A 20,750-nucleotide genomic window follows, 5' to 3' on the forward strand; every position below is an offset into this window, starting at 1 on the left:
TTTTTTAGCCATAATGTTGTGGAAGTCACATTTTAAACTTTTTGTCTCCAAAGCAAGACAAGGAATCGGAAACGCAGCACGGATCATTTTTGGCTTGATTATATTTATGCTGATATTCAAACACAGTTTCAAGAAAACGCACGTTTCGCATATTTGAACACTTTAGATTGCGTTGGGTACACCTTCACTGAAAAGTATCCCTCATTGATGTCTATGTTCATTTTGCATTTATTTTTACATTTTATTTGAATTAATGTGTGCTTGCCACAATCTAAATTAATCATTAGGTGCCTCATGTTTTTGCAGTGCATCCTGCTTTGCGCACGCAGTCTGAAATTTGACTCGAGTTTAAAAAGCGCTGACAGGAGACACAATTCACAAAGCAACGAGTTTCTCTCTACGGGCGCCAGGTAGCTCCATATACGGATTGGAGAGGCACTTTGCAGCCCCTCTGGCACTAAGTCTTGCTAGGGCGCACAGAGGGGCAGTGCCATGTACGCTCCTGACAAACGTATGCTCCTGAACGAAGAGAACCAGACTTTGGTGTTCACTGTCACCACTGACCTAATGATGGGAACGTCTGGAAACGGCACCGACCAGCATAACGGATCAGATCCGTTTGCAAGGAACGAGGAGGTGGCACAAATAGAGATAATGGTTCTGAGCATCACCTTCGTGGTTGCTGTCATTGGGAACGTAAGCGTCCTGCTGGCCATGTACAACACAAAGAAGAAGATGTCGCGAATGCACCTTTTCATCAAACACCTGAGCCTGGCCGATCTGGTGGTTGCTTTCTTCCAGGTGCTGCCACAGCTGTGCTGGGAAATCACCTTCCGCTTCTACGGCCCAGACTTTCTCTGCAGGATTGTGAAGCACCTCCAGGTGATGGGAATGTTTGCGTCCACCTATATGATGGTGATGATGACCCTGGATCGTTACATTGCCATCTGCCACCCTCTGAAAACCCTACAGCAGTCCACACGACGCTCGTACATCATGATCATCTCCACGTGGATATGTAGCCTGGTGCTCAGCTGTTCACAGTACTTCATCTTCTCCCTGAGCGAGATCCAGAACGGTTCGGGCGTCTACGACTGCTGGGCGCGCTTTATCGAGCCCTGGGGCGCCAGGGCGTACATCACCTGGATAACCGTGGGCATCTTTCTGGTGCCCGTGGTCCTTCTCATGATGTGCTACGGGTTTATCTGCCACAGTATTTGGAAGAATATTAAATACAAGAAAAGAAAAACGACGGCTGGTGCGGCAAGCAGGAATGGACTGATTGGAAAGAACTCGGTCAGCAGCGTTACAACTATCTCAAGAGCCAAACTGAGAACCGTTAAAATGACTTTTGTGATCGTTTTGGCGTACATTGTTTGCTGGGCACCGTTTTTCATCGTGCAGATGTGGTCTGTGTGGGATGAAAACTTCCAGTGGGATGGTGAGTGCTTATAAATGAACAAAATACTTATTAAATGTCACACTTTTAATCGTTCTAAAAATGTTGAGAATTGCAGGGGGAGAAAATGAACAGAAACTTAAGAATCGCGTTGCGCAAGGGAAAAAAATCCACGAATTGCGCGCCTTTACGCACGAACTTATTTGACAAACAAAAACAAAACGTGTAAACATACTAATCTAAAACGTATACAGTGTCAAACCTTTCACGCACACGCGCTCACATGCACACCCACAACTACATTTCACCAAATAAATGAAATCTTATGTTCCGTACGTGTCCATTTGGAGAATTTTCCAGGGAGATTTAGGAAGGAAAAAACCCTACATCTGCATTTTGAGACGTTAAGTGTTGAAATGTTATGGCGCTTTAAAACCACGCCACTAGTATAAATTATGTGCAAGCAACATATTTTGTCCTGTCCACAAGGTGTTTCCCTTTTATCTCCTCTTGTCTAAAATCAGATTACATCTTTTTTTAACCAAAGTTTTAAGTCACATTAGCCGAACCTGTTTTATACAATTTATATGGTACTAATACAGCAATACTATATTATTGCACTAATTATCAAATGCCCTACTTTGCCTTACTCGAAGTATTTTAACCTGTTTTTTAAAAAGTGAATTCACAGAAAAATATTTCAGACTTTTGTTCAAAGTTTATCAGTCTGACTGTGGATCAGTAGAATTAATTATTGCTGGCTAGCTGATAAGTTCATTCCGTTCTTGGCTGAATTCAATTGTTAACTTTTGGTGACGGTGTTGGGATGGGTAGGTGTGTGTGGGGTGAATGCTAAGAATAAAAATTTACGTGTAAAATTCTTAGGTTAGCTGTATCACTTTTCATTATTATCTCTTTTGTTTTGAAATAAAGTTTTTGAAGTCCTAGTGAGATGGATAATTCCAACAACTCAAACACAAACAATGACAACTGCAATTAGATGATAAAGTCAGATATTGTGGTAGTTAGCTGGAAGGCCAAAGCCCACAAAAATTGGGCCCAAAGCTCTCAGTGAGAGTAAATTTTACAGGAAATTTACAGATGATTCACATTTACACATTTTCAAATTCTGGTTTCTAGTATTTTTCTGCCCTATCATAAAGTGCAACATAAAGTGCAATATAACTCAAATTTGTAGAAATTTGGGGAAGTTCTAAAAAGGCACCATCGTAGGTTTTGTTGTTGTTGCTGTTGTTGTTGTTATATATGTCATCAACCTGCAAATGATTGCAGGTAAAAAACAACAACAATCATTTATATAGCTCTATAAACTCATGTCATGGCACTAAATAAACTGTATGGGCCTACTATATTGGCAGCTGATGAAACAAACTCCTCCCTGAGTTGGACCACTGTTTATAGCTTTCCTCGTCTTCATTATAGTTTTTTTCCTTATAATTTTAGGCACCAAAATTTCTTGTCTTGGCTTAGAAAATGACCGTGGCTGCAGTGAAAACAGATCCTGTCATTTTTTAAATGCGTTAATTTATCGTCATGTCTGTGAAGGTTCTCAGTTTTCTTTGCAAGCTCCTTTGATTAATTTATCGTCGCTTCCTTTGTTACTGGTGTGAGGAACTCTGTGACAGTGAAGACACCAACAGATCACATTATCCTCCAATCAAAGTGTTTCAGATGTAGGAAGAGAGAAGGAATTTATACTTAAATCTATCTGACTAAGTGTCAGTGTTTGAGGAGGTGGATTACCGCCTTTTGCTTATATTATGAAAATTACATTTTATTCCAAAAGTCTTAAAACTAGTTGGATCTGTAACAGAGATTTCTTCTAACTTTGGCACACCTTTGTAACTTTCAGAGTCTGGCACATTTAGGCAGCATTTAGACACCAGAGGCACTGAGTTAAACAGGCATTTCTACAGCCTGTACCAGATGTTTTGCGAATTAATCATCCTTTCCCTCCTTCCTCTCTCTGTTCTCCAGATTCAGAGAACACAGCAGTGTCTCTGTCTGCACTCCTTGCCAGTCTCAACAGCTGCTGTAACCCGTGGATATACATGATCTTCAGTGGCCACCTCCTCCAGGATTTTGTGCAGTGCTTCTCGTGTTGCCGCAAAATCAACACCGACTTCAAGAAAGAAGACTCAGACAGTAGCCTCCGCAGAACGACTTTGCTGACTAAGATGACCAATCGGAGCCCAACAGGTAGTACCGGCTACTGGAGAGAGCTGGATAATTCCTCCAAGCCCTCTATTCAAGCAGAGTAAACACATGTTTGACAGTGGCACCAAATGGCATGAATGACAGGAACTGCAATGTCTTAAAATTATACAGAAAACCAAGCTTTTTTTAGTTTGAAAAAAAAAACATGAAACAGGGTGTTGCGAGGTTCACAGAAGCAGAAAATATGGACACATTAGGGAACGTGCATACATCTTCTTTCTTTCTTTAGATAACCTCAGCAGAAACGTTAGATAAATAATGAGAAAAAAGCATGCACAGGCTTTAAATTGTTCTATTGAATGTAATCATAAATCTTCAATATTCAGTGTTTTGCAGATTCCTGCATGAGTTCTTCTGAGTGTTTTTTTTCCTTTTTTTTCTTTAGCGAGAACCTTTTTTTCCAGGAATCCTGATGCTTTCAAAGGTTGTTGTGCCTCCCCACAGTGCTGCCGAACACCCTTCCCTGTTAAAGTGTTTACAAAGATAAAACCCATATAGCAGCCGAGATGTGTGTAGTGATGGTGAAAACGACTCTTCCAGACCACTCGTCTCCAAGTAACCAAGGCAGTCACCTCATCCGTTGTGTTTAGCTTTCCGTTTTTCCTGTTTTTCTTAGAACCACATTTTAGTGGCTTGTAAATCTGATTCGAACCTTTTGCTTTGACCTGAGGGGAAAAAAAGTAAAATAAAATAAAAAAGGGAAGCATGTGGAGTTACATTTATCAGCCAGATTTTTGTGGTTATGTGCACTTTTATGATTTGTTGAAGGAATTGTTTCATGTTGCACAAGGCAGTCCTAAATTTGATGGCTTTCATTTCTGCTCAGCATTGGTAAATGAGATCTCCTTCAAGTTTTATAGACACACACACACACACACACACACACACACACACACACACACACACACACACACACACACACACACACACACACACACACACACACACACACACACACACACAGATAGAAAGCAGGGGGCTCTGATGAAGTGAGACTGACCACTGCTGGATAAGTCAGCCCACCTTCTCACAAACTGTTCCCATGTCTTTCATAAAATCTTGGGAAGAATCTCACACATTCCACACACAACACATCAGCACACTTCCTGATTTTCCTCAGACATCCTGCACCACTGGTGGTTCTGAGTTTTGGCTTCATTTGCACTCGAGATAAACAACTTCCTGGAAATCAATGTGATATGTGACACCATAATGATTGTCGGATTAAAAATAATCCCCCCCACCCCCACAAAAAAGCTATATTGAATCAAGATTGTACATAGATATTGTGTATATATGTGTGCACTGTGTATCAAAGTATGTACATATCAATTCAAATGTTGCATAGTTGTATATTAAAAACACTTAAATGTCTGTAAATAGGAGTAATATATGTAAATCTATTGGGCATGAGTTGCTGGTCTGTAATGGCTTGTGCAAATCTTTAAGAGGTAACCTACTGTAACACCTTATGTTGAAATATACACGCCAATGTATTAAATATTACGTTGTCTTTGTTCCTGTTGGAACATGGAACATTTCATAGTTTGTGCTTCATGAAGCTGGTGCACAGCCACAGAAATTTATGTGTGTTATTTCTGCTGAAAATGAAGTGCTTTGTGAAGTCATGTCTCTTGCCAATCTAAGCAGTTGAAGCTTGCCAAGCTCTGGGATTATGCAACTGCTTGACCTTTCAATTGAAAACGTGTGAATGGGAAATTCTGCTAATGAGCAGCCTTTTGTCAACATGTTGTCCACCCCCATACTGATGGATAATATATGTCCCAATAGAATGAATAGCACCTTGTAATAAAATGATAAATCATTGTATTAAAAGGTCATTTTACCTATTCAACAGAGTTAAGATTTTTTTACTGTTTATTTTCAGTGTGAGGAGGTTTTGAGATACATCTATCTGTAGGATTTCTTTAGTAGAAAAATGGGCAATGGAAAAATGGAAAATGTCCAGGTAATTTTGTCAGTTTTTTCATAAATGGTAAAATTCAACATGTGGTTAAAAACAGTAGGGGGAAAAAGTCTAACAAGAAAAATCCCTTCATAGTAAAACCATATTTTCACAGATTTTACTGTGTCATGTGCCACAGTTTTCCTGGGTTTTCATGCAAAGTAGTTGTTGCCTTGAGCTTTAACCGGCTGTTGGCAACTCCAGCTGATTAAAAAGAGATTTAATGAGTCATAACTTTTTAATAGATTCTGTTATCATTACGACAAAGACAGACTAGCCCAATGTTTATGAACCAAGCTAACCAGTTGTGAGCAGTAGCATCACATTTATCCTACAGATTATCAGTACAAGAAACCAGATGAGCACACTTCCTCAAACACCAGACCATTGCTTTAATCCATCCAAAAACCATAGCTCCCAACAGGCTTCACAAAACAGAGTGTTAATAGTTTTCAGAGGGCCAGGTTGTTGTTTCAGATTCTAGTAAGATTTGTGTTGTTTTTTATTTTCTTCATCCATTAAATCAAAATTCTACAAATCTCAGAGGCAAATATCTCAAAATCCAGACACGTGAAACCAGCGTTGTGAGAAAACATGTTTCCTATTTAAGCTGACCCTTCAGTCATCCTTTAGATTCCATCAGAAATGCAATTTCATTTAATTTAATAATAGTGATAATACTGTAATATAATAATAATACTGTGTGATTGTGTAACACATCATATTATTGCATTGTTCTGTTTCACAATAGCAAAAATGTCTTAGTCCTTTACTTTAGCAGCCACGCCACACTGCTTAGCATTTGGAACAAGAATGATATCTGCTGTTGCTTAGTGCATCTGTTGATAATGACGCTTTTTTGGAGTTCCCCTTTGCAGTATCTAAAACCTTTCCACCCCACTATGTCCTCTAAGGTACAATTTATCACCAATCATGTGATTTTAAGAATGCAGGGGTCTGTTGACTGTGTCATAGATGGATGACAGAGGAACTTGTTACAGGAAATGATGACTCCTTCACATAGCGCTGAGTACATCAAGTTCTGACTGGTTTTGGAGAGACAGTTGTTTTAGATATGGTGAACATAGCTCAAATTCCTCACCTAGCATACACTGTGAATCTCATTACAAAATGCCAACCATGAAGAAGCATTCCTACGAAACGCTGGCCATGAGCCAGGGATAGGGGGACAGGGGGACAGGGTCTGCAGTCAGAGTCTAGACTGAGAAAATAATAACTGAGCTTCATTAGAGACTTTGAACAACTAGGACCTCAACTTAGAAATTCAGAAAACAGACATCTTACTATAAGGACTGCAAAATTAGGAGCATATCCACAGAATATGTGCACAACCCAAGATTTTCTATATTTTGTATTGGAAACATGAAACAGGGCAATGCAATTTGTACAAAACCAAAACCACAAATGCAGGTGAGATGGCCAGAGATCTCTATTAGGAGAGGTGAACCCTACAGCGTCTAGTCAGGGGTGTCAAACTCCAGTCCTTGAGTGCCAGCATCCTACTTGTTTTTGAGATATCCCTGCCCTACCTGCTACTGATTACCTGGATCAGGTGTGCTTTGCCAATAAGAAGCTACAAGGGCAGGTTAGTTGGGAAACCAGCAGGACAGCAGCCATCAAGGCCTGGAGTTTGACACCTGTGGTCTAGGTAAAGCCAACTGCCAGTCAAAGTGGATACATCTGTAACTTGAAGCCTTAAAAAAATTAAATAGCTAAAAAATATTTATCCCCTAGATTTGTTATGAAGTAGTATATTACCTATAGAGACCAGAGCATTTTGTATCAGGCTGTGATCATGCCTTATTCTGATGGTCTTTTTACATAGAAGTTTGTGAAGAAAGGCTTTTTCTTTCTTATTTTTGCAAATCAGTTTCAGCATACAGTTATTTATTCACCCCGAGCTGCTTGGGAGATGAACAAAAAAAGGATAAATGGATCTCACTGGAGTGCAGGGGTCTGTGAAGAGCGACAACATCAAAGACTTTTATATCTTTTGTGTGCCACATGTATGGATACCTCAGGCAAAGACAGAGTTGGAGGGATGTCAGTAAGGGGTCTGAAAAATGCAGAGATATGAGCTGCAGATGCATATGAAGGTCTTTGTTCGCTGGCACCCTTCTGAAGAGCGACTTCACACCGACTTCGCTCCAAAATCTCAAAGCCATGAAACATTATTTTTCAAGCACCACTTTGCTCTTTCTTGGAAATCCCTCAGCTTCTCCTTCAGCATTTAAGCTCATGCCACAGAATTCAGCACAAGAATTCCTAATGATATCCAATCTGTCATATTCTTTAGCTTAAAAAACATTAAGATCCCGCATTGTTCGGGAATCATGCCAAGAAGACTCATACTCCCTTTCTTAATGACTAAACAACTTGTGTTTTTCCAGCAGGAACCAAGTCCTGTTTTCTGTTATGATCTGGACAATTGTGTCCACAGCTGCCTTCCCTCCACCTGACACCCTGGCCTTTCCTCAACCCGGTACAGAGATTCTTGCTTGCATGCTAGTGTAAATGAAACAGGCTTTACAAAATGTTTAGAAAGTCAATAATCTGACAGAAGTGTTCATGTTAACAAATGAGGGATACAGATTTCTTTCTTTTCTTGGCTGAATTAGACTTCAATTGGTTAATGGTAACATAACAAACCAGATGTGTTGCTTCTAAGTGGAGCCGACTTGAAAGAGTCTCAAACACAGGAAGTTCTTTCAGCTCTCTGATGAGAGTTAAATGAGAAGAGGGTCTGTCAGAGTGGCAGCATATTTGCCTCAGTTACATACAAGCCTCTGTCTTCCTGCTCCATTGTTCTCCTTCTGTTGTCCATGAAAGTAACGCATATTTCTATTTACCATTGTGTTCTTTAATCACCCCCCAGAGATCAATCAATCTATTCAAACAGGTTGATCTAAAAAAAAAATATGCTAGTACACAAAATCTGGAAAATAAAGCATTCACATTCTTCCAGACAAGGCTTGCATAACTAACTTTTTTTCTGTTACTCATGTTCTGTGTTACCAAACAAATTTCCTTCACATAGATTGTGGGCAGCATGTCTATTGTCTACTTTTAGTCTCAGTTGTCAGCAAATTTCTTAGGCCAGTTGACCGACTGTAAGTTATTGTTTCCTAGTTGCAACAGAATTTATTTAGTTCAGATCGTTGAATGAGTGGAATTTGATTACTTATAAAATCATTATGTTAAGGTGGGATTTTCTTAAAGAAATATAACATTAAACTAAAGTAAAACTAAACTAAATTAAATAAAGAAGCAGCATTAATTTGATATCAAAATAATAAAACTGGTCTGGACAGCTTAATAGTAGTAATGATCAATTTATTATTTAAAAAAAATTCTCAAATACATAGTACACAACAACACAACAAAAATAGTTTGCCACAGAAAAATTAAAAAGATGAAGAATCTGGATGTGTTTTTGGTAAAAAAAAAAAAAAAAAAAGTCCAGTTAGACTGGTTGGTTGGGACCGTTCTGACTTGACAAGCTGAGTATGTTTGTAGGTGACAATGAGCTAAACAAACTACAAATAATTAATATGGTGATAATCAAGATGTACTGTGTGATAGAGGGTAGCTCAGCTGGTTTAAGCTCTAAAACCACTCTGGGAACGTGCATTGCTTCATTAACCACAGACTGTATAAAAAGGAGAACACGGGCATATTGGGACTAGAGCCTATCAGCTAATATGAGCATTCTTAGTTAGCAAGATGCATTCAGAGACTGTATACATAAATGAACAGCTGCTAATTAGTATTTGGTAAAATTATAGCACAGACTTCCTCCTTTTGTACAATTACCAAATATCAATTAAATATATATATATATATATATATATATATATATTGACTGGGGAAAAGAAAAGGGACAAAGAAAGAGGGAAAGAAAAAGAGCGGGGAAGAGGGACAGTGATAAAGGGCAAAAACCAAAAACCAGCAAAACAAACAGACAGAAACTACATACATCGATCACCTGGATCACCTGTTGGGAAAGAAAAAAGAGAAAATAAGCAAAGAAAAAGAGAGCAATATAATAAACAACATCATCACGATGATCTATGTGAATATAACAGTAAATACCAAATATTAAATATTATTGTGCGGCACGTAATATCGACAGCGCACAGTGTGCTTTGAGGTAGCAGCCAAAAAGGGTGTAGTTTGTGTGTGTAAGCACCCGTGTGTACACCTGTGAGCATGAACGCGCTTGTATTTAAAAGGTTCCTTCATGTAATGATCTGCTAGAGGGTGTGGGGGGCCACAGCCCCGTCCTCCAGGGCATGAAGCAGGAGATCAAGGTTCCAGACATCCAGAGGCCCCAAGAGCAAAGGAGACCAAGGAAGACCAACAGAGGGGCAGCCGCGCCACTGTCCCGGAAAGAGCTGAGGGGAGCCCCAGATGAGGGGTCACTCAGCAGCCGCGGAGCAGAAGCCAGGGGGGGTTGCAGTGACGTGCCCGTGAGCTCCGCACCCAGACCCAATGTGTTTATTTTTTACTTGGAGAAAGATCCAAAAACTACAGTACAAAATTTTCATTTTTATAAGGGTGGAGGTTTAAGACATTCATTATGAGTCACACGTTTCATACAGAGACCTTTCAGTAATGTGACCTTCTCTCTGTTGCCACTGCTACATGAGTGAAATGCAGTAACTATGACTTCACCAAAAACATCACATGTTTTAAAAAATTAATAAACTTTAATACAGCCAACAGGTTTTTTTTTTTCTGGATAGACATTTTGTGCTTTTAACATGCACCTAAGCAACCGCTTCGTCTCATTTCTCAAACAGAAGGAAAGGTCACATGTTTAGATTTTATTAATCAAAACAGGTGCTTTGATGTGTCGTGGGATCACAGCGCAGGGCTGTACATAGTCTGCATTTAGATTACAGACTTGCTGTGTAAAAACAGAACCCAGGTGGAAATCAAAGGCAGAGCACGAGAGGCAAAATGACAGGCTGCTGGACATGTTATTCATTAGTTCACCAGCCCCTGTCTTACAAACAGAATATACAAAACATAATTAAATTCTTTACTGAAGAATTTGGCAACATAATTAAATTATGATGATAAAACATCACAGTATATTGCTCTATATGTGTTTATTACTAGTCTGAGGTATATTTTGCACAAAAATGTCGAGCATGTAATGGCCAGAACATGAGAGGAGAGTGATACCTTCATAGCAGAGTTGTTGCTTAGACACCAGTAGCAGGTCAAACTGTTTTTGTGGACAATGATTAACAAAGTGTCAGCTCAATGGATTTCATTGCTTGTGCACACAGGTCAGAGAATCTTGACCCTCGTTAATTATGAAGGCCTTCTCTGTGGTCACTAGAAGGACAGAGATGAGGTATTGCATGGCTGCTTGATCGATGTCTTTTCCAGTAGCTGACAAGCACAATCCGTTACCTTCTTAGAAATGTGTTCCCTGAGAATTCCTGAGAATCTTTAGGCTACGTTGAGGACCGAAACCAGAGGAATCACAATATTTCTTTTATAAATGAAAACAGACTTTATGTAAACTTGTTAATGCGTACTGCTCACTTTTCTGAACATTATAAAAAGGAGGAGGGACAAGAGTCTTTAAAACATGTAGCTTTATAACTTTTTTTTTCTATATTAGCTCCCAAGCTCAAGAAGTTTAACTACACATCTAGTGCAATTTCGACAATATCTATGTCTCTTTGAGCTTAGATTAGAAAAGGTAAATGTGTGTAAAATTACAGAAATCTATATTTAAATTACTTTGGTGTATTGTGCATAGCCATGGGGGAGTTTTCTATCAATAGGAAAAACTTTTTAAAACACAGTTAAAAGTCAGAAATGTATATGTCCACTTTTACTTTCCAAAGTCATCCGGTGGGCCAGATTGGAGTCTTCACCAGGCTGATTCTGGCCCCCAGTCCTTATGTTTGACACCCCTGTGCTAAAGAAAGGCTGTAGGTAGATAGGATAGGTCATACATTAGGAAAAGAAACAGACTTGAACTACAAAAAATATGAGAAATTTCCTGGATATCTACAAAATGCAACAAGGCAACTGGCAAGGTAATTAAACATATACTGGGATGATAATATACTTTGATTATGGACAGGTGAGGCAGAAAATTGGAAAAGCAAACAAAACTAGACAAAATGTAGAGAGTAAAAGTAAAGTGCCCACAAATGTCTGTGATTTCAAAATATGACAGGATATTACTGAATAAAAAAGAAATTCAATAATTATGATTGTGTTTTTGACAGCCTGTTAAGTTATAACCAAAATACCTAAATGTAAGTGTACAATAACAGTTGATTGTTGACTTTATAAATAGCAGTTTGAGATATTTATCCCAAAAAAGCCCCATTATGAGACCATACCAGAACTTGTCATATTGTTAGCATTGTTTTTTGAATGAGACTCTCTCTAAGGTCAAGGATGGGCATTCATGCTTAAACGTAGTAAAGTTTGCATTTTCCTTTTATAATGCACCAATGAATCCCACTTTATCATGTACTTTCATATGCTGTAAATATACCATTCTTAATCCATAGGTTTTAATGTTCCACTATAACAGCTTCATCTCTTCTGGGAAAAGATTTCCACAGACACAGATGAGAAGACCTGGCTTGCAGTCTTGGCTCTATTTCATCCCAAAGGTGTTCTGTCAGGTTAAGGTCAGGATTCTGTGAGTCAAGTTCTTCCACATCAAGCTCGCTCTTCTATGTCTTTTGATTCTGTGAAGCACTTTGGCACACCTCTGATTTTTTAAAAGTGCTATATAAATAAAATTGCTTTGTATTGTATTGTATTTATGGACCTTGCTTCTTGCACTGGTGTGCAGTCATTTTGGAACAGCGGGCCATCTCCAAATTGTTCCCACAAAGTTCAGAGCACGAAATTGTCCAAAATGTCTTGGTGTGCTGAAGCATTAACAGTTCCTTTCCACTGGAACTGAGGGGCCGAGCCCAACTCCTGAAAGCCACACACCATAATCCCCCCACCACCGATCTTTACACTTGGTACAATGCAGTCTAATGCTTTGCACTGGACTTAGTAATGTAAGGCTTGGTTGCATTGCCCATGGAAACTCATTCTATGAAGCTTTCTAAGCACTGTTTTTGAGATAATCTGAATGCCACGTGATGTTTGGACATCAGCAGTGATTGACTCTGCAGAAAGTCATGACCATGGCACACTATGCACCTCATCATCACCCGAAAAGCGCTATATAAATGCAATCCATTATTATTATTATTAGTATTATTATCATCTGTTGAACCTGCTGTGTGATTTCACATGGTCTACCACTTCATGGCTAAGTTGCTATCATTCCCAGTCCCTTCCACTTTGTTATAATACCACTAACCAGTGGTTAACTGCGAAATACTTAGGAGTGAGGACATTTCACAAAATTGTGTTCTTTGTTAACCACCACTATGTCTGATTGGTTTGACAGCAGCTGGAACTGAAAATTTCACAGTACTGTTCTCAAGCAGATTTGGTGGTGTCTCCCATCAGCATATTTGGTCTTCTGGTCCATATGCAGTACAGATGTTCTTGTATACTTTTCCAGCCAGTTGGTGGTCCACGATAGTTCCTCTTTCTGTTCTGCATAACCATCTGTCTTGAGCTGGCTGAGGCATTCTGGGAGCAGCTCATCTCATTCTTTATGTATTCTTGGATGCTCTGTGTTTCCTCCTGGATCATTGCTCTGACACTCACCAGCCCTCACCCTCCCTCTTTCCATTGCTTGCTACACTCCAGGCGGAGACCTCCATGTATTGTGAAGAATTTTTGTGTTTTGACATCAGTGGCATCTATCTCCTCCCGTGGCCAGTTTTGATTCTGCCTGGGATTCTGATGACTGGTAGAGCATATGTGTTGATGGCTTCGATCTTTTTTATATCATTTACCTATCTTCTCAACATCTTCCTTACCTGGTGGTGGTTGATCTGATCATCTTCATCAGGGTTTTTGTTGGTCTGTGGGATAACCAGGTACTGTCTTGGATTTCAGCTATTAAGGTGGCTGATGGTCACTCTACTCCTGAATCTATATCCGCATAAACACTTAGTTATGCGTTAGCTAAGGGGATGAGGCCCATGCAGAACATCAGTGTAGCACCTTGGTATATTCTTCACTTGATGGTGACGTGTAATTGCCTTGGAGTTGGCCTTCAGTGCTGTCTTCTATAGTCCCACTGAGTTCTTGATCAATGTTATTAGTCCACTATTAGCCTTGTACAGTGCCATCCATGTATGGAGTTGTGCGCTTTCTTGTGATCCCTGCAGCGCTGAGATTGGTCCATCTGTTCTTGGAGACCTACTGTACTGCTCTTTCGAGTTGGTGCTTCGGCACTCTGGTGTTTTTTCCAATGACTTTCTGAGCTGTGCTCATGTATGAACTGTTATGATGCCTGATAGGAGCTTCCATGTTCCATGTTGTGAAGAGGCATGTAATTGGATGATAGTTGTATGTTGTTGTACCCTTGAGATCCTTCATGATCCGGATTGTTCAGCCCTGTGTTAGTCAGTCTGGATGAGTACCTGAGTCTGCCAGCAGGAAAGTAAATATCTTGTCCGTGTATTTTGTTCACTCTCATGCCTGGACCTATTAAACTAGTGATTTATAGTAAGACGAGGGGTTAAAAACTCCACTTCTGCTAGTCACATACAATAAAACCACATGCCCCGTCAAGCGTGTTATTTTTGCATAAATTTGATTTTATGGTGTCATTAAAGCCACATCCCTTTTAAAACATTGACTCATCAGCATTATGATGTCAGTGGGTCATCTGGCTACCAGTTTGTTCCACTAAATGTACAAGAAGAAAAGCAGTTAAGGTTTTATTATGACTGTTATGGGATATTGCACCAATCCCTGGGGCACAATTTTATAGTAAAACGTAACAATGTGTTGTTATGAGTTTCCATTAATATGGTGTAATACATAGAATACAAATATTAGTGTATGAAATAAATGCAACTGATATGTTTGCATATTTTCTTAATATGATGTAGCCTAAACTGCAAAATCAGTAGTGAAAAAAACATGATCCATTTAGTTGTAAGTCACATGTCAAAGAGTTTTTTTCAATTGTAATTGACGTGTATTTATAAAGCAATAAAAAGCACCATTTCACATTATGTCCTCTGCTTGTATGTGTTTATTTATATGTTTACACACAGAGTAACATGAGATTTAGCTAGAGGCTACAAATTATCTTTCTGGCACACTAAAGCAAGAGAGTTGGTTTTTTTTAATGTGATGTCATTCTTAATTACTAAACACTGATATGGCACAGTCACTGAATATGTTCCTAACACCTCTCCAAAAACAACAGCAACCCAGACTTTTTCTTCTTTTTCTTTTGACAGTCTCTCCAGTTAACTCTGCATGGGGGAGATGTTGTTCAGGAAAGAGTGAAAAAAGGCAGAAACACACACAGACCCAGCCCGCTCAGTCCAGGCTCACCCTGTGGGGAATCTGACCACCCCGAGCTTATCTTTGTGACTGCAGGGATGGGGAAAGAATTTGGGTCCAATAACTGCTATAAATAACACACATTCATCTCTTCTAGTCTGAGGCTGGTGTGATATTAGTCCCCTCCTTGTATCACATAAAAAAAGTATACGTTCCAGTATTTTAGTAAGGAAAGCACAACAACAGCATGCAGCCAGACACGCCATGTGATATGTGGTTTTCATAAAATAAAAGCCAAAGGAACTCCCTCGCACATTTTTCAGTAAGCTGGTGACATCTACTGGTCAGAGAATAAAACAACAGGGTACACACAGAATTAATTAGCTTCACTAACAGGGTGCATTTTACATTTATGTAGAGACTTCGCAAAGATATGTAAAAAAATTAAAAAAAAGAAAAATATTAAAGGGTTTGGGATGTCGGTTGTTAACATAAAAATTAGTAACACACAAATTTTGAAATCAAGATTTCATCCAATATAGAACAAAACTAAAGTGAAACATGAGAATACAGCTTGGAATGACACACAGCCTGGAAGCTTTTATTCCATTTCTCCAAAGTCTGAGCTTTAGACTCTGTTAGTTTCTGTTTTGGTTGTTATCTTAGTACTTTGAATTCTTTTCTTAATATACTATATCATCTTTGGTTCCTGTCTAGTTTTTCCCGAGTTATGGATACCTGTTTATATGATTCTCTGTTTGGATTCCTCATATGTTTTGTTTTCTCTCTGTTCCATTGTTTTCCTCTCTGTATTAACATGAGTGTTTGCATTTAGTATCTGCCTTCTGGTTACCTCCAGTTAACACATAAAGACAACCGTGCTGAGTTTCTAATTACCCTATCCCCACTAAGTGCATGTCTTTGGACTGTGGAAGGAAGCTGGAGTACCTGGGAGGATCCCACGCAAACTCAGGACCTTCGTGCTGTGAGGCAACAGTGCTAACCACCGTACCACCGCTTTACCTGTATGTTCTTACTAATTATGGGACGTAACGTCATCAGTCATTCCCTCACCAGCACTCTGTATAAATAGTCCTGTCTTCCTGCTTGTGTTTGTTACAGTTTTTGTTCCCTATCTGCAGGCCTACTATAGTACTTGGTTCATGTTTTTGGATTATTGTTTGTACACTTTCTGTTAAGAGCCCATTGTAATTGTTTATCTGTTGACAGTTCAAGAGTCTCTAGTGGTTGCCATGGCTTAATTGTCAATTGTCTACACCTGTCGTAGTGTGGATAAAGGCATGCCTGAGGCACATTTGAGGGTTTTTCTTTTTGGCTTCATGCTGTGTGGGCTGTTTTTAGTTGGGGTTATTACAGGATTTAAAATAACATTTATGTTCCAACAAACTCTCCTTTATTTTGTAGCTTTCCTGCAGGGTCATAACTCAATCAATAGTCTTTAGAAGAGATTAAATATCAGCAGTTGTCTTGGTGGGGTGAGTGATGGTTTACTTAAGGCGTTCACTGCGACTGAGCAGACTGTCTTTAGAGTTTCAGCTGGGTGTCTGTGCTGCCCTTCCGCTGAAGTACTTGTTTCTTATTTTGTTTTGTTTTAGTTTGTGTTTGGAGCTTGCCTCAGGTGGTGGTTATACTTTGGAGTTTGGCAGTGAATGACATCTGTGATAGGTCTGTTTGAGTTTAGCATTGAAACGTGCCTTAGGGCTGGCACGCTATTGAAAACCAGGTATGCACAGTTTTCTTTGTGTTATGCTGAAAGTTGCTCAAAGTTCAAGATTCAAGATGCTTTGCCATTATGCAAGCACAGCAAAATTAAAGCAATACTCCCTTGTGTGATGCAATAATCTAAAATAACATAAACATACTGAAATATTATAATAATAATAATAATGGATTGGATTTATATAGCACTTTTCAAGGCACCCAAAGCGCTTTACAATACCACTATTCATTCACTCTCACATTCATACACTGGTGGAGGCAAGCTACAGTTGTAGCCACAGCTGCCCTGGGGCAGACTGACAGAAGCGAGGCTGCCATATCGCGCCATCGGCCCCTCTGGCCAACACCAGTAGGCAAGTAGGGTAAAGTGTCTTGCCCAAGGACACAACGACCAGGACAGAGAGCCCGGGGATCAAACCAGCGACCTTCCGGTTACAGATGCGATTCCCAACCCCCTGAGCCACGGTCGCCCTTAATATGACATACACTATTTAAATAAAATTTCCTGATGTGAATTAAAATGTTTAAACATTTATACCATGCCTACCCATCTAGTAACACTGGGATGTAAGAATATTGCACACTTAAACTGAACGTGTGTAATCTACATATTATAAGACGTACATTAGGCGCTATGTCCTGATGGGTAGGACGTGGAATTAGGCAGAAGAATATTGCACATGGTGGTTTCTTCATAGTTACTGTCGGACTGAGGTCAGCAGTGTTTGGGGAAGAAGCTGTTTTGGTGTGTTAAACCAGTAACACTGAATTGAACCGTTTGAGATCCCTTACTAGTTATGGCCCACTGGTTGTGTCAGGTAAGCGTGCGCGCGTACATCTGCAGCAGTGTTTATGGATGACTAATGAGAAGGTGAGTGTTTTGTGCAGTGACCTTCAGTGTTGTGGCGATGTCGGCCTACTTGTGGTGGATGACTTGTGAATGTTGCTGGCCACGTGACGGCATTAACTGCGGTGCTGAGCCGACCTTGTGATAATTATGTGGGTATAGTTCTCATTTGTGAACAGCAACTTGTTGTGTTATGGGGTCATTTTGTATGTGACTTTGTTTTGTGGGGACAAAAGATCCCTTCTGGTTGGGATTAGTGGTTATTTTTGGTTGTGTGGTAGTAATTTTGTTTGTTTAATCCTTTCAGTTTGTGGTTCTTGTGCTCATGATGTTACGATTGTCCATTATTGCAACTTGTGGCATACTCATGTTGGAGTATCCATGTATACTTGGCATGGTGCACTTAAAATGGGGTTTTTGCTCTGCATGATGCACTTTAGCAACTGAGTATTCTGTGCAGGGTTGCTTATTGTTTCATTAGAATTTTAACAAATAAGTACCTTTTCCCTGTTGGAAAGCACATGTGATGGCTTGCTTTCCCCAGTGGTTTTCAAATTTGGGCGAGTCCAGAAGTTCTATTTGGGGCTCTTGGAGTGACCCTTTTGACGGGAACTGTTTAAGTCCTCTTCAGCTTGTACTCGTGAAAGAGTCTCTGGGTGTTGCCAAGATTTAATTGCCAACTGTCTACAGAGTGGATAAAGTAAGGCTGGCTAGGGGAGATGTCACCACTTGCCATCATGTTGTATGAAGGCAAGTGTCTTTTCTTTCTTTTTCTTTTCTTTTTTTTTTTTTTTAAACTAAAGGTGTGGAGTAATTTAAAATAAAAAATACGTAAAACCTTATGTGGACTCCAGTGTAAATCTCAACTTAATGTTGTGGTTTTGGAGCCATGTTGAAGTATGTTTAATGTTGTTATCTGGCAGATTAAACTGAGATAATTGACCTACCTTAAGAAAAATATTAACTTGTTTAGAATTTGATGGCAGTAATACCTCTCAGAGTTGGGACAGGGCCATGTTCCCTGTGCCTCTTTGTCTTAGGATTCTAGCTGGTCCTGGGTCTTTCATATTTGTCATTTTTGAAATGGACAGAGTTGAACAGTTTCTTGCTTGGATATGGAAAGTCATTCCCTAAAACAACATTCCATGGATGGGCCTACATGTTGCTCTTAAACCTCTAAAGTATTAATGCTACCTTTCCAGATGTGCAAGCTCCCAATTCAATTTCATTAATGTACCATCAGAGATGCAAGTCACTTTCACATATTGGCTTCTTCTTTACATGACAGAGCTTTAACCTCCTGAGCCCATGCCATGATTTCATGTCAGAATCACGTCTGTCTTTAATGCAGTGTTCTCTGATGGCCCTCAGCTCATAGGGATCCAATAATGACTTTGGCCTTCTCCCTCGCACACAGATTTCAACAGAACCTCAGAACGCTGATGCTGTGTGACGTTGATGACCAGATATTCAAAGTCTTTGCAATTTCACATTGAGGACCATGATTCTGAAATTGGTTTGCAAAATTGCAGACTGAACCTCTGCCCATCTCGAATTCTGAGGAAAGTCTTCCTCTCTGAGATGCTTTTTATACACAGTCATGTTACGGTCCTGTTGCCAGTTAACTTAGTTTAATTGGTTACAAAGTGTTCCTCCAGCTGTTTCTTGTTAGTACCACGTCTCTAGGTTGTTGTTTTTTTTGTTTTTTTTTTGCTTTTTGTTCTCATCCCCGTGCTTTTGAGATATGTTGCTGCCATCTCAGCATTCTTAAAATTGGGTTTGTATGTTTGCAATAAAATGGAAAGGAAACGGAGGAAAGAATCTTTATTTTTGGCTTGGTCTTGCATTCTATTGGGAGCAATAACACTAATTACCACTAGTAGTAGTTTATCATTTTTCCATTCAGTTTTATTTACATTGCTCCAAATCACAACAACAGTTGTCCCATGCAGCAAGGTACAGAACGAATGATATTGGTGATAAAATCACAATAAGCAATGGAAAATGCCTTCCTTTCAACAGGAACTGATATGTTTGCATATGTTCTTAATATGATGTAGCCTAAACTGCAAAATCGGTAGTGGAAAAAACAATCCCTTTCAACAGGAAGAAACCTCAAGAAAAAACAGGTTCGGGGAGGGGCAGCCATCTGCTGCGACCAGTTGGGGGTGAGGGGAAACAAAAGGAGAGCAGAGGGAGATGGAGACAAAACACAGGAAGAAAATTGCATACAGCGATATTACAGAAACACCTGGAGTGAAACGAGGTGCATCGAAGAAATGCTTAGTGCGTCACAGACAGTCCTACAGCAGCCTATGCAGCATAAAAAAAGTGATGCTTCAAGGTCACCTTATCCAGCCCTAACTGATTCTGATCTCAAATATTGCAGTCAGGATCTGAAAATAATTATTTTATCCTGACTTCAAAATTAGATTTTACTCATTGCTGACTTTGCAGATTAACAAAAGCCTTTGCCGTGATCCATGCTTATATGTGAGTTCCCTGTCTCCACATTACCCCATGCTGCAAGTATGCATGTGTGCCATCTCTATCCATCTGTGAGTCAGTCATCAGTTCAAGTAGCAGACTGATTACAGAAATGCAAACAGATTCTTCAAGCTATCCTGACCCTGCCATCACCATCATTATCCTGGGAGGAATAACAAGGAGCTGAAGACAGAGCAAAGAGAAACGCTTAACAGATTATTTGAAAACTGTAGTTTTCAAATAGTCACTGGATAAATATTGCAAATTATGCAATGTAGCAAGGGGAGAGATATACGGTTGATTTTATTGCTTGCATCTCTTCTGGCTTCTTTTTCTGATGACGCTTTATTCTGGGGGATCAGCTGAGGTTTGCACCAATATGATACACATTTCATCTCAAATCTGTGGACTATGCAGCCTTCCCTCTTCTGGATGTGGTTTCCATTATTGCTTTTGGCAGTAGGAATTTTTGCTCCCATAAGGCCACAAGATTATTAGTAAGGTCAGCTACTGATGTTACAAGATAAGGCCTTAAAGATGTCTCTCTGCAGACAAATCAACCCCTTTAACTGGAAAATGAGTGCTGTGCAAAGGTCTTGAACCAGCCTTCCTTTCGTCATATTTTTCTTCCA

At 39.6% G+C, this 20,750-nt stretch overlaps 1 protein-coding gene across 1 annotated transcript; it reads left to right on the forward strand.

The window, feature by feature from the left end:
* Window positions 1-395: 395 nt before the first annotated feature.
* On the forward strand, window positions 396-5,432 carry avpr1aa (arginine vasopressin receptor 1Aa). Its single transcript, XM_080875573.1, has 3 exons — window positions 396-1,441; window positions 3,398-3,619; window positions 4,023-5,432. The coding sequence occupies exons 1-3, from the start codon at window positions 493-495 to the stop codon at window positions 4,133-4,135; spliced, it is 1,284 nt and encodes a 427-aa protein (XP_080731699.1). The 5' UTR covers window positions 396-492; the 3' UTR covers window positions 4,136-5,432.
* Window positions 5,433-20,750: the final 15,318 nt, after the last annotated feature.

This window comes from Rhamphochromis sp. 'chilingali' (assembly GCF_963969265.1).
Source record: "Rhamphochromis sp. 'chilingali' genome assembly, chromosome: 2".
In the NCBI taxonomy this organism is placed as follows: Eukaryota; Metazoa; Chordata; class Actinopteri; order Cichliformes; family Cichlidae; genus Rhamphochromis; species Rhamphochromis sp. 'chilingali'.